General features: G+C 39.1%; 2 protein-coding genes across 3 annotated transcripts; both read right to left on the reverse strand.

Moving 5' to 3' along the window:
• Positions 1-263: 263 nt before the first annotated feature.
• Positions 264-7,493, reverse strand: dctd (dCMP deaminase). Its single transcript, XM_086142746.1, has 6 exons — positions 7,240-7,493; positions 6,315-6,411; positions 6,064-6,199; positions 2,525-2,641; positions 1,298-1,394; positions 264-1,046 (listed from the first exon to the last, which is right to left on the reverse strand). Exons 1-6 carry the CDS (start codon positions 7,344-7,346, stop codon positions 962-964), a joined length of 639 nt encoding a protein of 212 aa, XP_085998872.1. The 5' UTR covers positions 7,347-7,493; the 3' UTR covers positions 264-961.
• A 2,820-nt stretch (positions 7,494-10,313) lies between these two features.
• On the reverse strand, positions 10,314-17,352 carry cep44 (centrosomal protein 44). Of its 2 annotated transcripts, XM_086142747.1 has the most exons (11): positions 17,234-17,352; positions 16,631-16,722; positions 15,610-15,757; positions 14,869-15,006; positions 14,659-14,730; positions 13,609-13,779; positions 13,193-13,321; positions 12,896-13,003; positions 11,414-11,482; positions 11,004-11,041; positions 10,314-10,923 (listed from the first exon to the last, which is right to left on the reverse strand). In XM_086142747.1, exons 2-11 carry the CDS (start codon positions 16,720-16,722, stop codon positions 10,857-10,859), a joined length of 1,032 nt encoding a protein of 343 aa, XP_085998873.1. In that variant the 5' UTR covers positions 17,234-17,352; the 3' UTR covers positions 10,314-10,856. The 2 variants fall into 2 exon arrangements, with proteins under 2 accessions (XP_085998873.1, XP_085998874.1); XM_086142748.1 differs by lacking the exon at positions 12,896-13,003 and having other exon boundaries at positions 10,712-10,923.
• Positions 17,353-17,420: the final 68 nt, after the last annotated feature.

Here is a 17,420-nt window from a genome sequence, read left to right on the forward strand (position 1 = left end):
CCCTGCAGCAACCCATTACAAGAGACACACTGAAAAATACCTTTCAGTAATAATGAATATATTGGACTTTCTTGATATACTAAGAGCAATGCGGATGATGACAGACCATCCCATGGATACAAACCTAGAATGAAACTGTCTGTATTTACTATGGACAAAGCTTTTAAACACACTGTACGTCGCTGCATGTTTAGATGGTACAGCAGCTAAAGTACTGTATATGGTAGAATGAGAACAAAAGGACAAAGACCATGACCATTGATCAATGATGAACATACCTTTTTTAATGTGAATATAGAGAATACCGTAAACTTTATTTGTATTTGAATGGAAATTGTGCTTTGTAATTCTGAGAAACACATACAATGACTAATCTCGAAAAAAGCTTCTTTAAATGGATTTAAACTGATTTAAATGGAACGGAAAAATCTCCTGCCATGTTTAATGAGTCTGCATTTGTGCAGTTGTCATTAACATTTTGCAAGTCATTTGTTTCACAGCATGTAAAAAAATGGTTAATAAAGCCTGACTCAAAGTCAATTCTTTCAACATGCTTTTTCCTACAACTGATGCATGGATTTTTCAGGGTTTACATTCTGTTTACAAGAGAAAAAAAAAAAAAGGTTCCTTGTTAACAGGAACAGGTTTGAGGTCAAAATGGCAGGCTAGGGCCTGAGCCATCTTAAATAAAGGTTTCCTGCTGATGTAAAGAAAAACAAAAATATAATTCAAATTCCAAACTATATATTCACTCCTTTAAAAGTAGATCAAATATATATAGCAGCGAATTAAGTACTTCTGCCACCACCATAAAAAGACCATCTCAAATACAGGCTTAATTAAATTGCCCAAAGATGCAGAATGTCACATGTTCTTGAATTTTTGATGAGAACCCTTTTGATGAGGTAGGCGAGAAGACGCTTATCACAGGCAACATAGGCCCTTTGGAGGTCCGTCTTTCTTAAAGGGTTACGCCATTTGGATTCGAAGGGTTATTAATGGAGTTGAAATCAATAACGATGGCTGTCCTCTTGGGCTCGAATTGACTGTCAAAAGAAAATGAGAATTTTAGTTCAAACAAACAAAAAAGAAGCAAAAGTCAAGTATTTCAGAGCTGAAGAGGAGTTGAAGCCAGCTGATCAGAACAAGAGCCACAGTGAAAGGCAAACACTTGTAAGTGTAAGAGACACTTGAAAATGCCAGTAAAAAACAGTAAACTGGTGGCAGGCCGGAGAATAACAAGCTCTGTGGCTGCTCGGACTATCAATGCAAATCCCAGAGAAAACGTATCACTCACTTGTACTGTATCCCGGCCATATCGAGTAATCTTCTAGAAGCAGTCATCGCTGGTGTGTTGTGGTATTTATCAGACAGATAGACAACCTCCTTAATACCTGTGCAGAAGGTAGAGATGGGTTAGTTTGTCACAGAAGAACAACATAACAGGTTTAAGCAAAGAGAAGCAGTCAGACGCTTTGGCTCATTCATTTTGCACACAATTTGAAAGTCAAATTCAAAGCCATAAACAGTATAGGTAAAAAAAAGATGTTCAGTCAATACGAGCTCTAATTTCTCTAATGGGAATAAAGAATTGCTGCGAAAGCCTAAACGTTCTTTCAGTGCGTTGCAGTACGTCAGTAACAGACTTCTAGCGTGCTACTAACATCAGAGCATCATAATAGGGCTGATCAGTATTTGGTATAAGTTAGATGTGGATCCATCATCTGCTGTTGGTCAAATCACCTAAAATGTGGAATGGAATCTGGAATGTGACATTAAGGTGATTAGGGACAAAATATCACAAGGTGCAGTTCGATTCTCTGCCTTAAAACAAACACAGCCATGACTGATACTTATCTATCTGTCACCAAAATATCATTCACCCAATTGGCTGTAGCTAGGAAAATCCCTGTCATCAAACATTAAAAGGTCATTCAGTAACTCCAGGAATTAAAAGGTATGCCTCATGCTCAAGTGTTTGATATATCAGGGACATGCTAGTCTCTTCTTGGTACTTGTTCCATTTATTTATTTTCTCATTTTTTTTTAGGATTATGACAATCATGATGATTTTATCATTTACAAGGACAAAAATAAATTCAATCTTGATAGTCCAGTCCTTGATAACACAGATGTTATAATCTGAATAAAGCACTGACTTTTGCCAGATACATCACACCTTTCTTACATAAAATGTTTCGAGGTACCCTCATAAGAAAATGCTTTATTTAGGACAAGACAGGAATTTAGGAAGCATTGGTTCTTGACACTGGTGAATTACTCAGAGTTACTCCAAGGATACCTGTTGGGTCAGCTTAAATGTAGGGAAAGTACAAGTTAATAAGTATGGATACAAAAAGAACAAACAAATAAAGCAGACAAATATGGAAAATAACTTTGTACAAACAAATTGTAGTATTGGTAGATACGATCTAGATACCAGAGGAAACAGCCTTGAAGAGGAAGCTGAGCAGTAGTGCACCGGCTTGTCTGTGTGTGTATGTGTGTATTTTCAACAACTCACCCGCCTGGATGATGAGCTTGGCACACTCGTTGCAGGGGAACAGAGCAACATACATGGTGCAGCCCTTCACATCTGCACTGTTCTTGTTCATGATGGCATTGAGCTCGGCATGGCACACTTGGGACATAGCAATAATGTCAGTGAACAATCAAATGGAGAGATGAAAATTAAAGAAACAGGCATTAATAGCCTTGAATTTGTACGATGCTCCCTTTTAAAACAGCAATGTGTGATACCTTACAGGAACTGTGTCAAAAAATCTGCTGACAGTTGGCTAAAAACAATTGGATCAATATAAGTTAAATACATATAAAAGAATCAATATGAACAATATAAATTTTCCTGAAAATAAAAGAAGGGCACCATCGATCATCACTGACCTCACCTCCTCAATAGGCAATTTCAAAACTATGAAATGTCCTCCTCACTCTCAAAGTGAACCCTTAACATTTCGATAATGTAGTTCAAAAATGAAACCGATACAGGTTGACGCCACTGAGACCCAGACTGTGCCAGTCCCAAACCTGAGTAAATGCAAAGGGTTGCGTCAGGAAGGGCATCCATTGTAAAACTTGGGCCAAAACCAAATATGCAAATCAAACCTACAACTCTTATATCAGATCTGTCGAGGCCTAGGTTAACAATAACAACCATTGGTGCCAAATACCTACAGGGTATTGGAAATTGGGCTACTGTGGGTCGAAAAAGGAGAGGAGGAAGGCATGATAGGAAGCAGAGACAAAGAGGAAAGAGAGTAGGAACTCTGAAAATTGGGACAATGGCAGGAAAAGGTAAAGAGTTGGTTGATATGATGCATAGACGGAAGGTGAATATGTTGTGTGCCCAGGAGACCAGGTAGAAATGTAGGAAGGCTAGAAGCTTAGGACCAGGTTTCAAGTTGTGCCATCATGGTACAGAGAGGAAGAGAAATTGAGTACAAGTTATCTTTAATGAGAAGGTGGTTAAAGATGTTCTGGAAGGGAAAAGAGCATAAGATAGACTATGAGTTTGAAACTGGAAAGTTGTGATGCTTGTTGTTGTCTGTCGATACGTCCCACTGATGGGATGTGAATTAGAGTAGAAGGAGAATTCCTGGATTGAGTTAGATGAAGTGATGCAGAATATCCCCAGAGGTGAAATAGGAGTAATTGGTGCAGACTTCAATGGACATAATGGTGCCAGCAATGAAGGAGTGATGGGCAGGTTTGGTATCCAGAATAGGACCAGAGAGGGACAGATGGTGGCAGACTCTGCAAAAAGGATGGAGATGACTGTTGTGGACACTTTTCCAGAAAAGGCTGGAACATAGGGTAACTTATAAGAGCTGAGGCAGGTGCACGCAGGAAGACTACATCTTGTATAGATGAGGTAATTTAAAGGAGAACAGTGACTGCAAAGTAGTGGTAGGTGAGAGTGTCGCCAGACAACATAGGATGATGTTTTTGTGGGAAGGACGATTCAGACGACAAAGACAGAGCAGAGGACGACTTGGTGGAAGCTGAAAAGGGAGGAGTGTCGGGTAGTTTTCGGGGATAGGTTGAGAATGGCTCTGGGTGGTCAGGGAGAGCTTCCAGATGGCTGGACAGCTACAGCTAATGTGATCAGGGAGACAGCTCGGAGAGTACTTTGTGTGTTGTCTGGAAGGAAAGTAGATAAGGACACTTGGTGGTAGTATATGCAGAGACAGGGGTTAGCAAAGAAATTAGACATTCAGGGGCCTGAAGACAGCAGACAATAGTACAAGGAGATGCAGTGCAAGGTAAAGGTAGAGGTGGCAAAGGCTAAACAAAGGGCATATGATGACTTGTATGCTAAGTTGGACATTAAAGAGGGAGATATTTATTTATTTATACAGGTTGACAAAACACAGAGATAGAGATGGAAAGGATGTACAGCAGGTTCAGGTGATGTATCAATTGGTGATTTGTTTTTTTCAAGATGGCACTGGAAGACAGCAGCCTGTCGCAGCAGCTCCAACTATTTTTACCTCTCTCTGTATTTATTTACTTATCTATCCACTCCTTTGCATGTAAGATTGGATACCATTTTTCCTAGCACACAGTGCTGCATGCCACAGTGTACTCCTTGCAAAGCTAGAGAAAAATGGCAGGCAGCACATGGGTGTGGAGGATGCAATCATCATCCTCATACTCAGGACCCTGTCCTATCTGGGCGGTGCAGGAAGCACTGTGAGAGTCACTTTCTTTGACTTTCTTTGACTTCTCCAGAAAGGCAGTTGGTCCTGATGATATACCTGGATGTATGGAAGTGTCGAGGAGACACAACAGTAGAGTTTCCTGTTGGATTATTCAACAGGATCTCAGAGAGTGAGAAGATGCCTGAGGAATGCAGAAGTGTGATGGTGCCCATTTTTAAAGGGTTATGGGAGAAGTGCAGAATTGCGGTACCTATAGAGGGATAAAGTTGATGACCCATACAATGAAGTTACAGGAAAGAGTAGTGGAAACTAGACTGGGAGCAGAAGTCAGCATTTGTGAACAGCAGTATGGCTTCATGCCTAGAAAGAGTACTACAGATGCAGTATTTGCTTTAAGAATGCTAGTAGAGAAGTATGCCTGATGTGAGACAGTGGTGAGGTGTGCTGCTGGTGTGACAGAGAAGTTCAAGGTGGAGGTGGAACTGCATTAGTGTCAGCTCTGAGCTCCCTCTTGTTTGCAGTGATGGACAGGGAGGCAGGTGAGACAGAAATCTCCATGGACCATGATGTTTGAAGATGACATTTTGATATGCAGTGAGAGGAGTGAACAGAAGAGGAGCAAAATCAAGAAAGAAGCTTGCTCTGCTCTGGAAAGGAGAGGAATGAAGGTTAGTCACAGCAAGACAGAGTACATGTGTGTGAATAAGGGTGAGACTACAGGGAGTGGAAATAAACAAGGTGGAGGATTTTAAGTGCTTAGGGTCAACAGTCCAGAGCAATGGAGAGTGTGGAAAAGGGTGAAGAAACTGGTTCAAAGAGGTGGGAATCGGTGGAGAAAAGGGAGTACTGTGTGATAGAAGAATATCAGCCATAATGAAAGGACAACGATGCTGTATTGTTTGGAGACATTTGCATTAAGGAAAAGACAGGAGGCAGAGCAGGAGGTAGCAGATATGAAGATGCTGAGGTTCTCTTTGGGTGTGACAAGGATGAACAGGATCAGGAATGAGTCCATCAGAGGAACAGAACGTTAGATGTTTTGGAGAAAAGGTCAGAGAAGCCAGGCTGAAATGGTTTGGTCATGTACAGAGGAGGGATAGTGAAAATACTTGTAAAAGGATGCTGGGATTGCAGCTACCAGGGAGGAAGTCTACAGGAAGACCAAAGAGAAGGTTTATGGACTTAGTGAGAGAGGATATGAGAAAGGAGGATACAAAGAATAGGGTTAGATGGCGATGGTTGATTCGCTGTGGCAACCCCTGAGGGGAAAAGCCCAAAGGAAAATAAGTAGCAGTTAAAAAATGAAACCAGTGAAGGCTGTCAGTGGAAGTTTAGGAGGAAATAAGAAAGACAACACAGCTCAGTGAACTGTGCTCCTCACCGTAGGGGTATTTAGTATCGAGGCAGTCGTCGGCTGATCGGGCCCATGGCAACTTGTCATCATCGCAACCATTAGGCATTCCATTGTAACCAATACCCACTATCTTATTCTCCTGGTTGACTATGCACGCACCCACCTGTATACCGGTTTGGAGGAAGGTAATTAGTAGGCTATCAGTATTGTCAAACAGTCAATGTCATCATGAAATTACAAATGTATTCTATATGCATATGCACAATAACTGGAGGAACCTGAGAGCTGGGGTCTTTGCTCCTCTGAGCAGAGAGAAAGGCCACAGCCATGAAGTACTCTGGCCATTCCAGGTAGTCCTCTCTCTTCTTGCTGCAGCTGAAAAGAACAGTTGAGAGAAGCTTGATTTGTATAAGAGTGATTATTTACTCTATCAGCTTACATGAAGAGTATAATCAAAATGAATAAATAATAACAACAAAATGTGCAACACGCCCACCCAAAGTTAACAATGAACAAGAAAAGACGGGCAAGATGACGAATGATTGATGATGTTAATGAGTTTATCATAAAAATCAGATTGGCATTGAAAACATCGTTGCACAGCATAAGCTCAACTAAATCAAATAGATAATATACTAGTTTAGTTGAGCTTAAACTGTTTGTGTGTGTCCAACTTGGAATGAAAATAGAACAAACTGATAGGACATTTTAAAGTGAACAAATAAGTGTCTTCTTCTTTTCCCTTAGAGGTCGCCACAGTGAACCAACCTTCTCCATCTAACTCTGTTCTTCGTATCCTCCTCTCTCACACAAACTACCTTCATATCTTCTCTCACTACGTCCATAAATCTTCTTTTTGGTCTTCCTCTAAACCTCCTGCCTGGCAGCTCCAATTCCAGAATCCGTCTACCGATACATCCGCTATCCCTCATCAGTACATCGAAAATCAAGAATCAAGGTTTTTACTTGTCATTTTGCAGGCACAGTGAAATTTTGCGTTGAGACCGAACCATCTCAGTCTGGCTTCTCTGACCTCCTATCCACAACATCTAACATGTACTGTGTGTGCGTGTTTTCATCGCCACTTAATCATCGACTTCATGTTATCAAGAGAAGATTACCGCGTTACCTTCGAAGTAGAAATTAGAAGTATAGAAGTGTATGCATTTCTAAATAGTGGAGAGGGGAAAAAAATGCCCATACCCGGAGAGATATCCGGGCCTCCGCTGAATTTCTTCCATGTTTTTTTTTTCCCAAGTGTCTTCAGTGAATGTATTCAACTTCTCTGAACTCTCGTTGTGCGTGTGCATCCGGGTGTGTTGTCAAAGATGAGCAGGTAGTTTTCCCGCGTTCACGTAGCCTTTTTTCGCCCTGCATTTTGTCTTAAAAGGCATATCCGGGGTGTTTGACGCACACTACAACTTGAAGAGACCAACGAGATCTTAAGCTCTGTTGGTTACAATCACAACTTTTATAACAGGGGAGACTTAAGAGTCAAATGTCTATCAGACTAATATATAGTTTTCAATCATACGACTTGCTGCCTGACACATAGAATGCAGGGCAAAAGCACAAATAGAACAACGAATGTCTTCTTCTTCATGAGCTTCAAATCCTGATCAAATCTTGGTATTTGTTGCATTGCGCCATCCATTGGCCATATATGATAGGGCTTTTTAATGCAAAGCGTGCATCAGTAATCCTTAATATTTTGCAACCATTTTGTCAGCCACAAAATGAGTAGTTTGAGTTCTGCTCCTTTGTCAGATAATCTATAAATCAAGAAAGATATTTCCTGTGGTGCCTCTTCCTTTAACACTCCCTCCTCTGGATCCACACCTTTTAGTATCTTGGAAACACAATTTTTAATATATTCTAAAATCTATGTTTTTTGTCACCTAATTTCTTTCTTCTCTTTAAGTATTTTATTGATTTTTGGGGTACAGTCAAATATTTCTTTCTTCTTCTGATAATCATTGCCCGCCATTTATTCATTTATTCACCATTTATTTCTTAACTCAGGATTCCATCCAGGCTATTATAAATTGTGCCGTTGAGAAATCTTTAATAATTACAGGAAAATGTAACTGGGTTTCCATCTCTATATTAGTGTATTTATATGTAGCTGTTTAATTCTAAATGAATTAACAAGACCTGCAAGACCTGTTTGGGGCTAATTCTAAATGAGTCTAGTTAAGTTCACTATTTGGTATTTGTGGTGAAACTACCTGAGAATTAAGCAATGAATACTCTGTATTTTCCAAGGGTAACTCCCTTTTTTTATTCCAGACAGATAGCTAGATACATCAAAACGCATCATTCACACCTTAACATGCACAGACATAAACTGAAAACTTGAATTTTTCTGCCCCTACTATATTATATATTATATATACACACACACATTCACATATACTGTAAATCCTTCAAGGTTGATACCCATTCATATGAATACATCCAGCTGACTTAAGTACAGGAGGGCAGGGTTTTGAATGACACTCAGGGTGCAATAACCAGATGGGTCATTGCAAGACCTGTTTTGGGCTAGAATTGCCAGTCTATATCTAGGGATGAATGAAACTGGAACAGTACAAGTATATAGATCAGATGAGCAACTCATTCAACTAAATGCCTCATCAGTGATGCCTCATCCACAGTACTAAGATGCTATGGCAAGGGAGAGGCAGGACATCATGTCAATGAGGGAATGAAATCTTCATATCCGAACAACGAGATGTGGTACCAAGCCCAAAGATGCAAAGACAACCTGAACACAAGGCCAGTTGACCTGAGAGAAGAGATTACAGAATCCCGCCAAAACCAAGGAACAAGATACCTGATGAATCTCTCCTGGAGGACATGATCTCCACAGAGACCACCTCTGAGACAAATCAGTTGATGTATGCAGCGCCAAAAGTCATACTACGGATGCTAAGTTAGAAGACGTGAAGAAGAAAGTGCTAGCTAGATACAACAGATACAGCAAGATGCCCACAGATGAAGCTGTGGAACTGCCAAGCAGCAGAGAAGCTGAAATCAGGAAAATAAATGACCTGTTCTCAAACAATCCAGCTAAGGTCTACTTTCAATAACACCTAGATTGGCACACTTAAGGATGAAATAGAGTTCTTCTGTAAAAATATCTGGAAAAAGGAGGCATCACACGACACCAATGCCCAGTGGCTGCTGGAATTGACAGCAGATTCACCTTATAGAACAGGGACCTGTAGAAATTACCACATCAGACATCCAAGAAAGAGCATCTAAAATGAAGAGCCCAACCCAATCCACACCTACTGACTCAAGAAACTAACCACACTCCATGAATGATTGGCAGCACAGATGAGGCCACTTGGAGTGTTTAACCAAAAGCTGCACAGCCCTCATTTAATACAGGTAGAGGGGCCCATTACCATCCATAAGTACAATAAGAAAGCAGCTGAGGTGAGTAGGCATATGGATCAATACATGGGCTGGGCACAGAAAGGAATCGGCGACAATACCAAATGAGCCCAACACCAGGTGTTGGTGAACGGGGCAATTACCCAGGACCGCAAGACTAAAAGCACTAGCCTGTGCACTGCCTGGATTGATTACAAAAAGGCCTATGTTTCAATGCCACATTGATACTGGAGTGTCTAGAGCTGTTTAAGATCAACAAGACATTTACAGCCTTCCCCAATAACTCACTGGGGATCTGGAAGAAAACTATGGAAGCCAAATCAAAGCCTATTGCAGACATGGGCATCAAATATGGTATATACTGTGCCAACGAGATGCACTGCCCCCTCTGCCATAACATATACCATCGCTAACTTGAAGGAGCAGAAGAGCAAGCCTTGAACAGAGGATCAATAGAGGTCAAGGTCTACCACAATAGACAAGACCCTAAAAAGGCTGGGCAAAGATGCCCCTGAGACAATCTAGCACATAACAGCAGGGTGTAACATGATTGCAATAAGTGTATTAATTAAAAATTAAGTCTTGATTGTTGCGTATTCACACAGAGATAACTTTGTGATGTGTTTCTCGCCATGGATGTTCACCATTTAAGTACTGTTTTGCCATAAATTAACTTAAAATCAAAGTAATTTACAAAAACTGCATGCAGTTTTGGTTTGCAAAGTCATAGACAAGTGAGATGGCAAGTTGTTAATGATGGTAATCTAGTTATTATTAATGGGCCGATCAACTAACAGTTTTTTCGATTGTGTTTTTTTTCATGCTGCTTGAGCTTTAAACAAAGCTGAATATACAAAGTAAAACTGGAGTGAGTGTAATTTTGGCATTTTTAATTGTGAATTAGGCTTGTTCTAAAACACATACATTCTTAAATTCTTTCAGAAAACTATTGTTTTCAGGCTTTTATTAGAAGTTGTGATTTCACACTTTTTAATGCAAATTCGTAAATTGAAAGATAAACGATAAATTAAAAAAAATTAAAAATAATAATCACTGTGAAAATGTAATCAATTTAAGTGAGGAAATGGTGAAGGGGTTGAGAGAAATCACTTTGTACAGAAAATAAACAGAAGGCAGGGAAACCTTTCCCGGGGTTATTTTCTTACTAAATATGATAATTCATTCATATTTGTTTTGTGATTTCTTTATGAACTTTGGGCAATATTATAGAATTATTTTTTTTCCTAAAGTAATGTTTTCTCTCTCATGCAAATCTAAAACTGAATTATTTTTATTACTCAAATGGGGTTGCTTTTTTTAGTATATGGTTTATTTATTTGTTTATCATTGGGGGAAAGCAGGATAGTGAATACAAAAGCAGGTGAATTTTCCTGCTCTTTCACATGAATGCAGATATTCTAATCCAGATCTATGAAGGCTCTCTGGGAATCAGGGCACTTTATCAGACTGGAGGTGCTCTTTAGCCTGCAGAAACACAAGAACACAAATGATCATCTTTTATAATTTTGTAGCCAACAATGTTCAGTGTTCAACAAGTGACTTACATGTTTGTGATCCTCTCCAGCCTTTCTTTCAGATCCTCCTGGGTAATAGAAAGGACAAGGAGTTTTGAGCTGTTACACAATTATTTGGCTGCTGGTTTGCTGAGAAGTTGTGTGAGAACGATATGACAGTGAATTAAAAGTATTTGAATTACAAAAAATTCCTCACTTATATTTTCATATCACATATCTCAACGATAAGTACAGCAATAAGGATTAGATGTGATTTAGGGAAAGCTTCACTGATCGGCACGCAAAAGGAGCACACCACTCAAGAGGTGGACGGAGGGCATGCTGAAGATGCAACAATGATATTTTATTGTTGTATGCAACAAAGGTGTGGCCTTTGTTCCTCTCCTCCCCACAGGAAGACAGAAGATGTTGATTTAAAAAACAAAACATACTGGCCTCACCTTCATTGCAACGCTGGAAGAATAAGATGATGATAGTGAATGGCATAGCGGAGGGGCACTTGGCTGAGACTAAGAGGTGAGACAGGAGAGGGAGATTAGTATTGTGGACAATTTTCCCTGTGAGACCAGCAGCCATGCTGCTGCTATGAAGCATTGAATCTATTTGTGGACCCTTTTGAGCTTTAAGCCGGAGCAATGTGATCCACTGACACGACAAAGGAATCAGAGCTGTGAGTTACACTGACAGATCTTAGCCCCAACCATCCTGTCTGCTTGGAGCATAGTGTGAATAGGAAGTAATGCTGGGTATCAGGTAGAGCGGCATTCCTCGTCTTGGTTTGACACAGAGGCCAAACCCGTCCGTTTTCATTTTCTAAAAAAGATCTCTGGCCTGACATTTCAGAAATTAACTGTGAATGTGATGTTTACAAAACAGAAAAAGTCCTTTTCCTACAGTTCTCTGGCATAATTTGATTCTGACAAGACCTCAAATAAATAATTTTTGAAATTTAATCTTTCTGCTGTTACTTAAGTTACTTGTTCATTAGGATATTAGAGATATAAGCACTTAATTAGTCCATACGAACTATACATTAAACTCAATCTGTGTTTTAATCATTGCATTAGAGAAAAGCCTCAATAAGCAGTTTGGTTGCAAGCCAACATCACTATTGCTTTATGCATTGTATATTTGATTACCGCTACCATTATCTATGGAGGTTCTCAGTCATCAGGTCATGGTTAATGCTTTTCAAAATGTTTTCATGGAAACTGGACTTCAATTTCTTCTCTCGAGGATGTTTCACCTCAGTCCAAGTAATCTAACTGGTTCCTTTCCTTTGTTTTACACAATCCCGTCAATTTCCACCTCTCACACTCCCCATAGTCCGCTCGAACTGAATAAGCCTCTGAGGTGAGAGGTGAAATGTCAGTTGTCAAAAAGATTTTGACAAGAAGTGTCTTCTGTTTTGGTTATTGTAAAAAGGCTTGTATTTGGAAAATGAAGAACTAGTTAAAAGGGAACTTTTATGACAACAATCAAGGTTAGCATATAGTGACAATCTTTTCTTGTGCTAGTGTCACTTGAAGAGAAAAAGGGTTCGATTTTGTTGCACTTCAAAATAATGGGATTGATTTGTGTCTTGTATAATTTAATATAATTTATTAAAAAGTTTGTGCTTTTGATTTGATTGTTTGTCCTTCAACATACTCTTACTACTGATTTGGATTGAATAAAAACAAAACAATAAGGGGAGACGACCAATAGATTATATTCTACTTTTTAGTATGCCAATCAATGAGCAATCTCTAAAAAAGTAATCTATGCAGACCAATACAAAGACCCTATGTCTACAAACTTGTGAGACAATAAAGAAAAGTTATCAAAACTACTTAGTTGATTTACTGATGCTCATTATACACTCAAATCAGGCCCTCTCAATTGGATCCTTCATCAAATGCGTGGGTGTTTGTGGGTATTGCCTGTGCACTGCCTAGTTCCAGTTTGGTTTCCAGTAACAGGACTCTGCTGGTCAGATTTTCCCAGCTCTCTCTGGATATAGTGACTCTCTCTTTCATCTCTCTTTCATTCTAGAGCAGAAGGGAGGAGAAATGAGTAGGGGGAAAAAAGGAAAGAAAGAAAAAAAAAGATGGATTCAAAAAGTAGACAAGTCTGAATCTTTAGTGATTGGACATGTTTAAACATCAAGATATTAAACCACATTTGACTATTGTCTGTCTGAACATAATCCAATTATAATCAGTGGGGAAAAGTTGAACCTTTTCTGTGTAGCTGTGTCGCTCTAGCTCTTCCAAGCGTTTTTCCAGAACACTTATCCTGCCAAGTCCAAGGAGAGCTTTCTCCAGTTGAGCTTCCAGTGCCAAGAGCCGTGCTTCAACTTCAGGAGACTGCAACAGGGGAAATTTGTTTAATTTAGTCTTTCTGTCATCACAAAAACTCGCAAAAAACTCACTTAGTCCAGTTGCAATTTTGACAAATTCTCTTACTGTATTTGAGACTGTAAAAGCCACAACATCAAATAACAGAAGAACTGAGAGAATGTTGTTAATGTAAGTGAACAATGCAGTATATAAGTAAAAGCATATCTGATACAAACAAACAAAAAAGTTGACTTGTGGCTTTAGTAAGCCTGTCAGCAGCTCTACGCATGACAGGAATGTGGTGAAATGCTTACATGTGGAACATTGTTCTTGTCCTCCTGTCCTCCTGGGGACTCTATTGTCCTGTCCTCAGGATAAACTGAGAAGAGTCCATCACTTGGGGCCTGGGAGAGGGCTTCTTCATGGGAGAGGTTTTTGGGGGATATGTGTTGTATGTGATTCACAACAAATGGTGTGTCAGACACCTGAAACAGGTCCATAAAGCAAGAACATTAGAGACCTTTACCACTAGAGCTGGTTTAAGCTCTTAGTTAATCAATCTTTCTTCTTTCCTAGAGTATTAAGTTATCAGATGAAAACAAATCAGATCCGAATAGTTAAGCATATCGCTTTACGTGTTGCGACGGTCAAACACTGGCAATGCAGTTTAACAGCAGTTTCTTCTAAATTTAAGGCTATGTTTGCATCAATACCTGATTCTGCCCGTATTCTGAAAAAAAAAAAATGTTGCCAATTACACAAGTATTTCAATTATTGATGTGATGGGATTCAATTGTTGACCTAAATCACAAGCCCACACGTGCAAGTGAACCTGAATAGATACTGGTGCATGTGGAACTTGTATAATTTAGTCAAAGACTCTTTATAGTGATGATAGCCGTTTCCACCCCTTACGAAAGGTATATAAAGATCCCAAAGCTAACATTTACCTCTACCTTTGAGCATACTCCTCCAAAAGCAAATAGTGCTCTGGATCAAAAGCTCAGATTCTGTCTTTCTTTGATAATGTAATAATTTCAAATTTTACCCAGCCACTTAGGCATGTAAAATAGTTCATTTGAATGAGAGACGACACAACACATCAATTCATGCTCTCTGCTGCTTTGTCTACTCAGGAAGAGCCTGGAAACAACACCAATCATGATGTATTGTGATCCCCCTCCTTTCTGTTTTTTGAATTGCAACTGCTCAATGAAAAAATGGCACAATGCACATGCTTAAAATGCAGTGGGACTACACATCTTGCTTAATAATGTAATGCTTTAGCATTTGTTCTCACTTATTGTGTCTGATTAAGAGTGTTGAATTATCCATGTATTTGTGATCACGTCCCAACAACTTACAAGCTCAGGGTTGGGCAGTGGAGGATGAGCATCTCTGTTTTCCTTACGTGCAGTAGGACATTTGACTTTGGGCTGGAAAAAACGCACGTACATGAAAGCATGGACGCACACACACACTTTCTTTCAATGTTTTAAGTTTATACACTTGGAAAAGAAATTCTGCAGACTTCAAAATACAATTGATACAGTTCATATAACTCCAATTTGTACCTTCTTGAGTTGGCTGTGTCGCTTTACAACTAAGTTAATGATGTCACAGGTAGTAGAAATTTTCCGCTGAGAGAAACCCCACTGGAGGAACTGCTGCTTGGAGAGGATGGGCTTGTAGTTGAAGATATCTCGTAAAATCTTTGCACACAACAAAAGGCACACATACGAAGTTTAACAACCTCCTGGTATTACACTGTATGAGAGTATAGTTTATTATGTGTAGTAAATACTTGCCATAACAGAGGAGGACTAATTATAACTGATTAATGACCATGACTTTGTAAATAATCAAGATCATGATTATCTCCTTTACTAGAAGATTTTCTTTAAACTGAATTAGCTAAGAATTGTTAAACTCAAAGATTTGCACATGGATACTGATGGAAGTGTCAAACTGGCGTCAAGTGATGGAAGCATCGTTTTGTTCTCTCTGTTGAACCAAAACACACTGAGAGAATCAAAACAGTTTGTCAAGGTAAAGAAATGTGTAAGTAACTTGTTTGACCTTCATGAAATTAAACAAATCTTATTTTGGCTGAGTACAAATTGAAGACTGTTGATTCATTCTTTAAAATCAACTGAAAAGCACAACCATTCGGATTCTGTCCTAACATGTGGCCTGTCTTTATGAAGACATATTCCTTGGCCCTAAAAGAGAGACCATTTTTAAATTTCAAAACCATATGCTATGTGTACAACTACAAATAAGCCCTCGAACACATCTGTGTTTGACAGAAGTACCTTATAAAGGGTGTCAGTGAATCTCAGGTCAGTTTTGCCAGTCACTTCCAGTCCAGCCGCCATTAGTTGCTCAGCAAATGGTGGGGAGAAGGAGGTGAGAGTGAAACTCAGTATCGGTAGAACTGCAGAAGGATCTCCTTGGGAGAGACTGAGGAAAATTTATCATAATTATCATAATTCTATGTGACAGACATATAAATAATTAAAATATTACAGTTATTTATTGATGAAAAGAACAAGTCTTTTTTTTAACCTGACAATGATCAATGTCTGAGGTAGACAAATCATAACAAATTTATATTTAATTCATAATTTTTACAGCTCATGCTACATACAAAATTAGTTTGTATGTGGTCTATGGGAAAGGGATATGAAGGTAGTTAGTGTGAGAGAGGAGGATACAGAGAATAGGGTTAGATGGAGAAGGTTGATCCACTGTGGCGACCCCTGAAGGGAAAAGCCAAAAGGAGAAGTAGTAGTCTATTGGGAAAGGGCACATATCAAGGCAGACAACCATTAACCATTTCATTTCGAAGAACATGTGATTTTAAAATCTACAAACATAGTTTCAGTAAGGACACTAAATATTCATTAAATAATTAAGATGACTTTTATATTGATTACAGTTATATGGACAATTGAAACATTGTCTCTTTTACTGTTAAATGTGCACTCTGTCATTATTTTGTTAATTTAATGATACACTGGGATAGTGAGAAATGTCTTCTCGATTCCTCTATGTGTCTGGTACATACAGAGATATGGAAAATAAAGCGGGCTTTTACTTTGTCCATTCAGTTGATAAGGGAGGATATCTTGAACAATATTCTAAATCTAACTACAACATGGAGAAAACAATAGTGTGCTTTCTGCTCCAGACCATTGTGAACTGGTCTAAATACGTATAGCTACAGATGTACTGCTACGCTACACAGCCCTAACAGATACAAACAGATGGAGAAAATATGCAGAAACCTACGAAAATATATATTCCTTGACCACTTCACATCCAACAACTTACCCACTGTAGTCAACAATTCCTGGGAACTTTATTACTCGAAGAAGAGTTTCCAGTTTACGGAGACAGCCTTGAACATCTCCAGCAGACAACATCTTAAAAGGTGGGGAGACAAATATACAATTACATTTTTCTTTCTACCCATAACTATCAACTTTACTCAGCTTCCGAATTTTATTACTGAGCTGAAACAAATCCTGTTTTTCTAAACAGTAAACTGTCATGAAATTACAATGGGTGGTTAATAGAAACCCTCGATAATGCCTGAAGCCTTTTTGTTTTCAATTTCTCGATTAAGACACAATGAACCAGGTGCAAGACCACTGTATTCAAATCCTTATCTGGATTTGATCAGTATGGACCCATATATCCCATTGAGAACGCAGGCATAAAGATAAGAAACACGTTATTGGACTGAGCAGATGAAGAGGATTATAGAATTTGGCCATTTCATAAATAAACATTGTGATGCTAGCTTCTCACTGACAGCACGGGAATGAACTCATTGTCGCTGAAAAAAAGGAAATGAAAGGACAGTGTTGAATTACATGATAAATCTACATAAGAAACCTTTTCGTGCCGGAATATTATTTACAGTTCGCTTACCCTTCATATGTGAATCATATGTGGACGAGAAATGTTGAGGAGGACTTTTGCCGCTTTCTCAGGCGTTTTGCCTGTGCCGGGTGTTCAACACCAACAAACGGGATTGGCTCCTACATTGCACATGTTCTCACGCAATGTACGCAATGACGACAGTGGTGTCGCCTCCTAAAAGTAACACGTTCTCCCC

The sequence above is a fragment of the Fistularia commersonii genome, chromosome 35 (genome assembly GCF_037954325.1).
Source record: "Fistularia commersonii isolate RoL2024-O1a breed Wild chromosome 35, RoL_Fcom_v1.0, whole genome shotgun sequence".
Classification (NCBI taxonomy): Eukaryota; Metazoa; Chordata; class Actinopteri; order Syngnathiformes; family Fistulariidae; genus Fistularia; species Fistularia commersonii.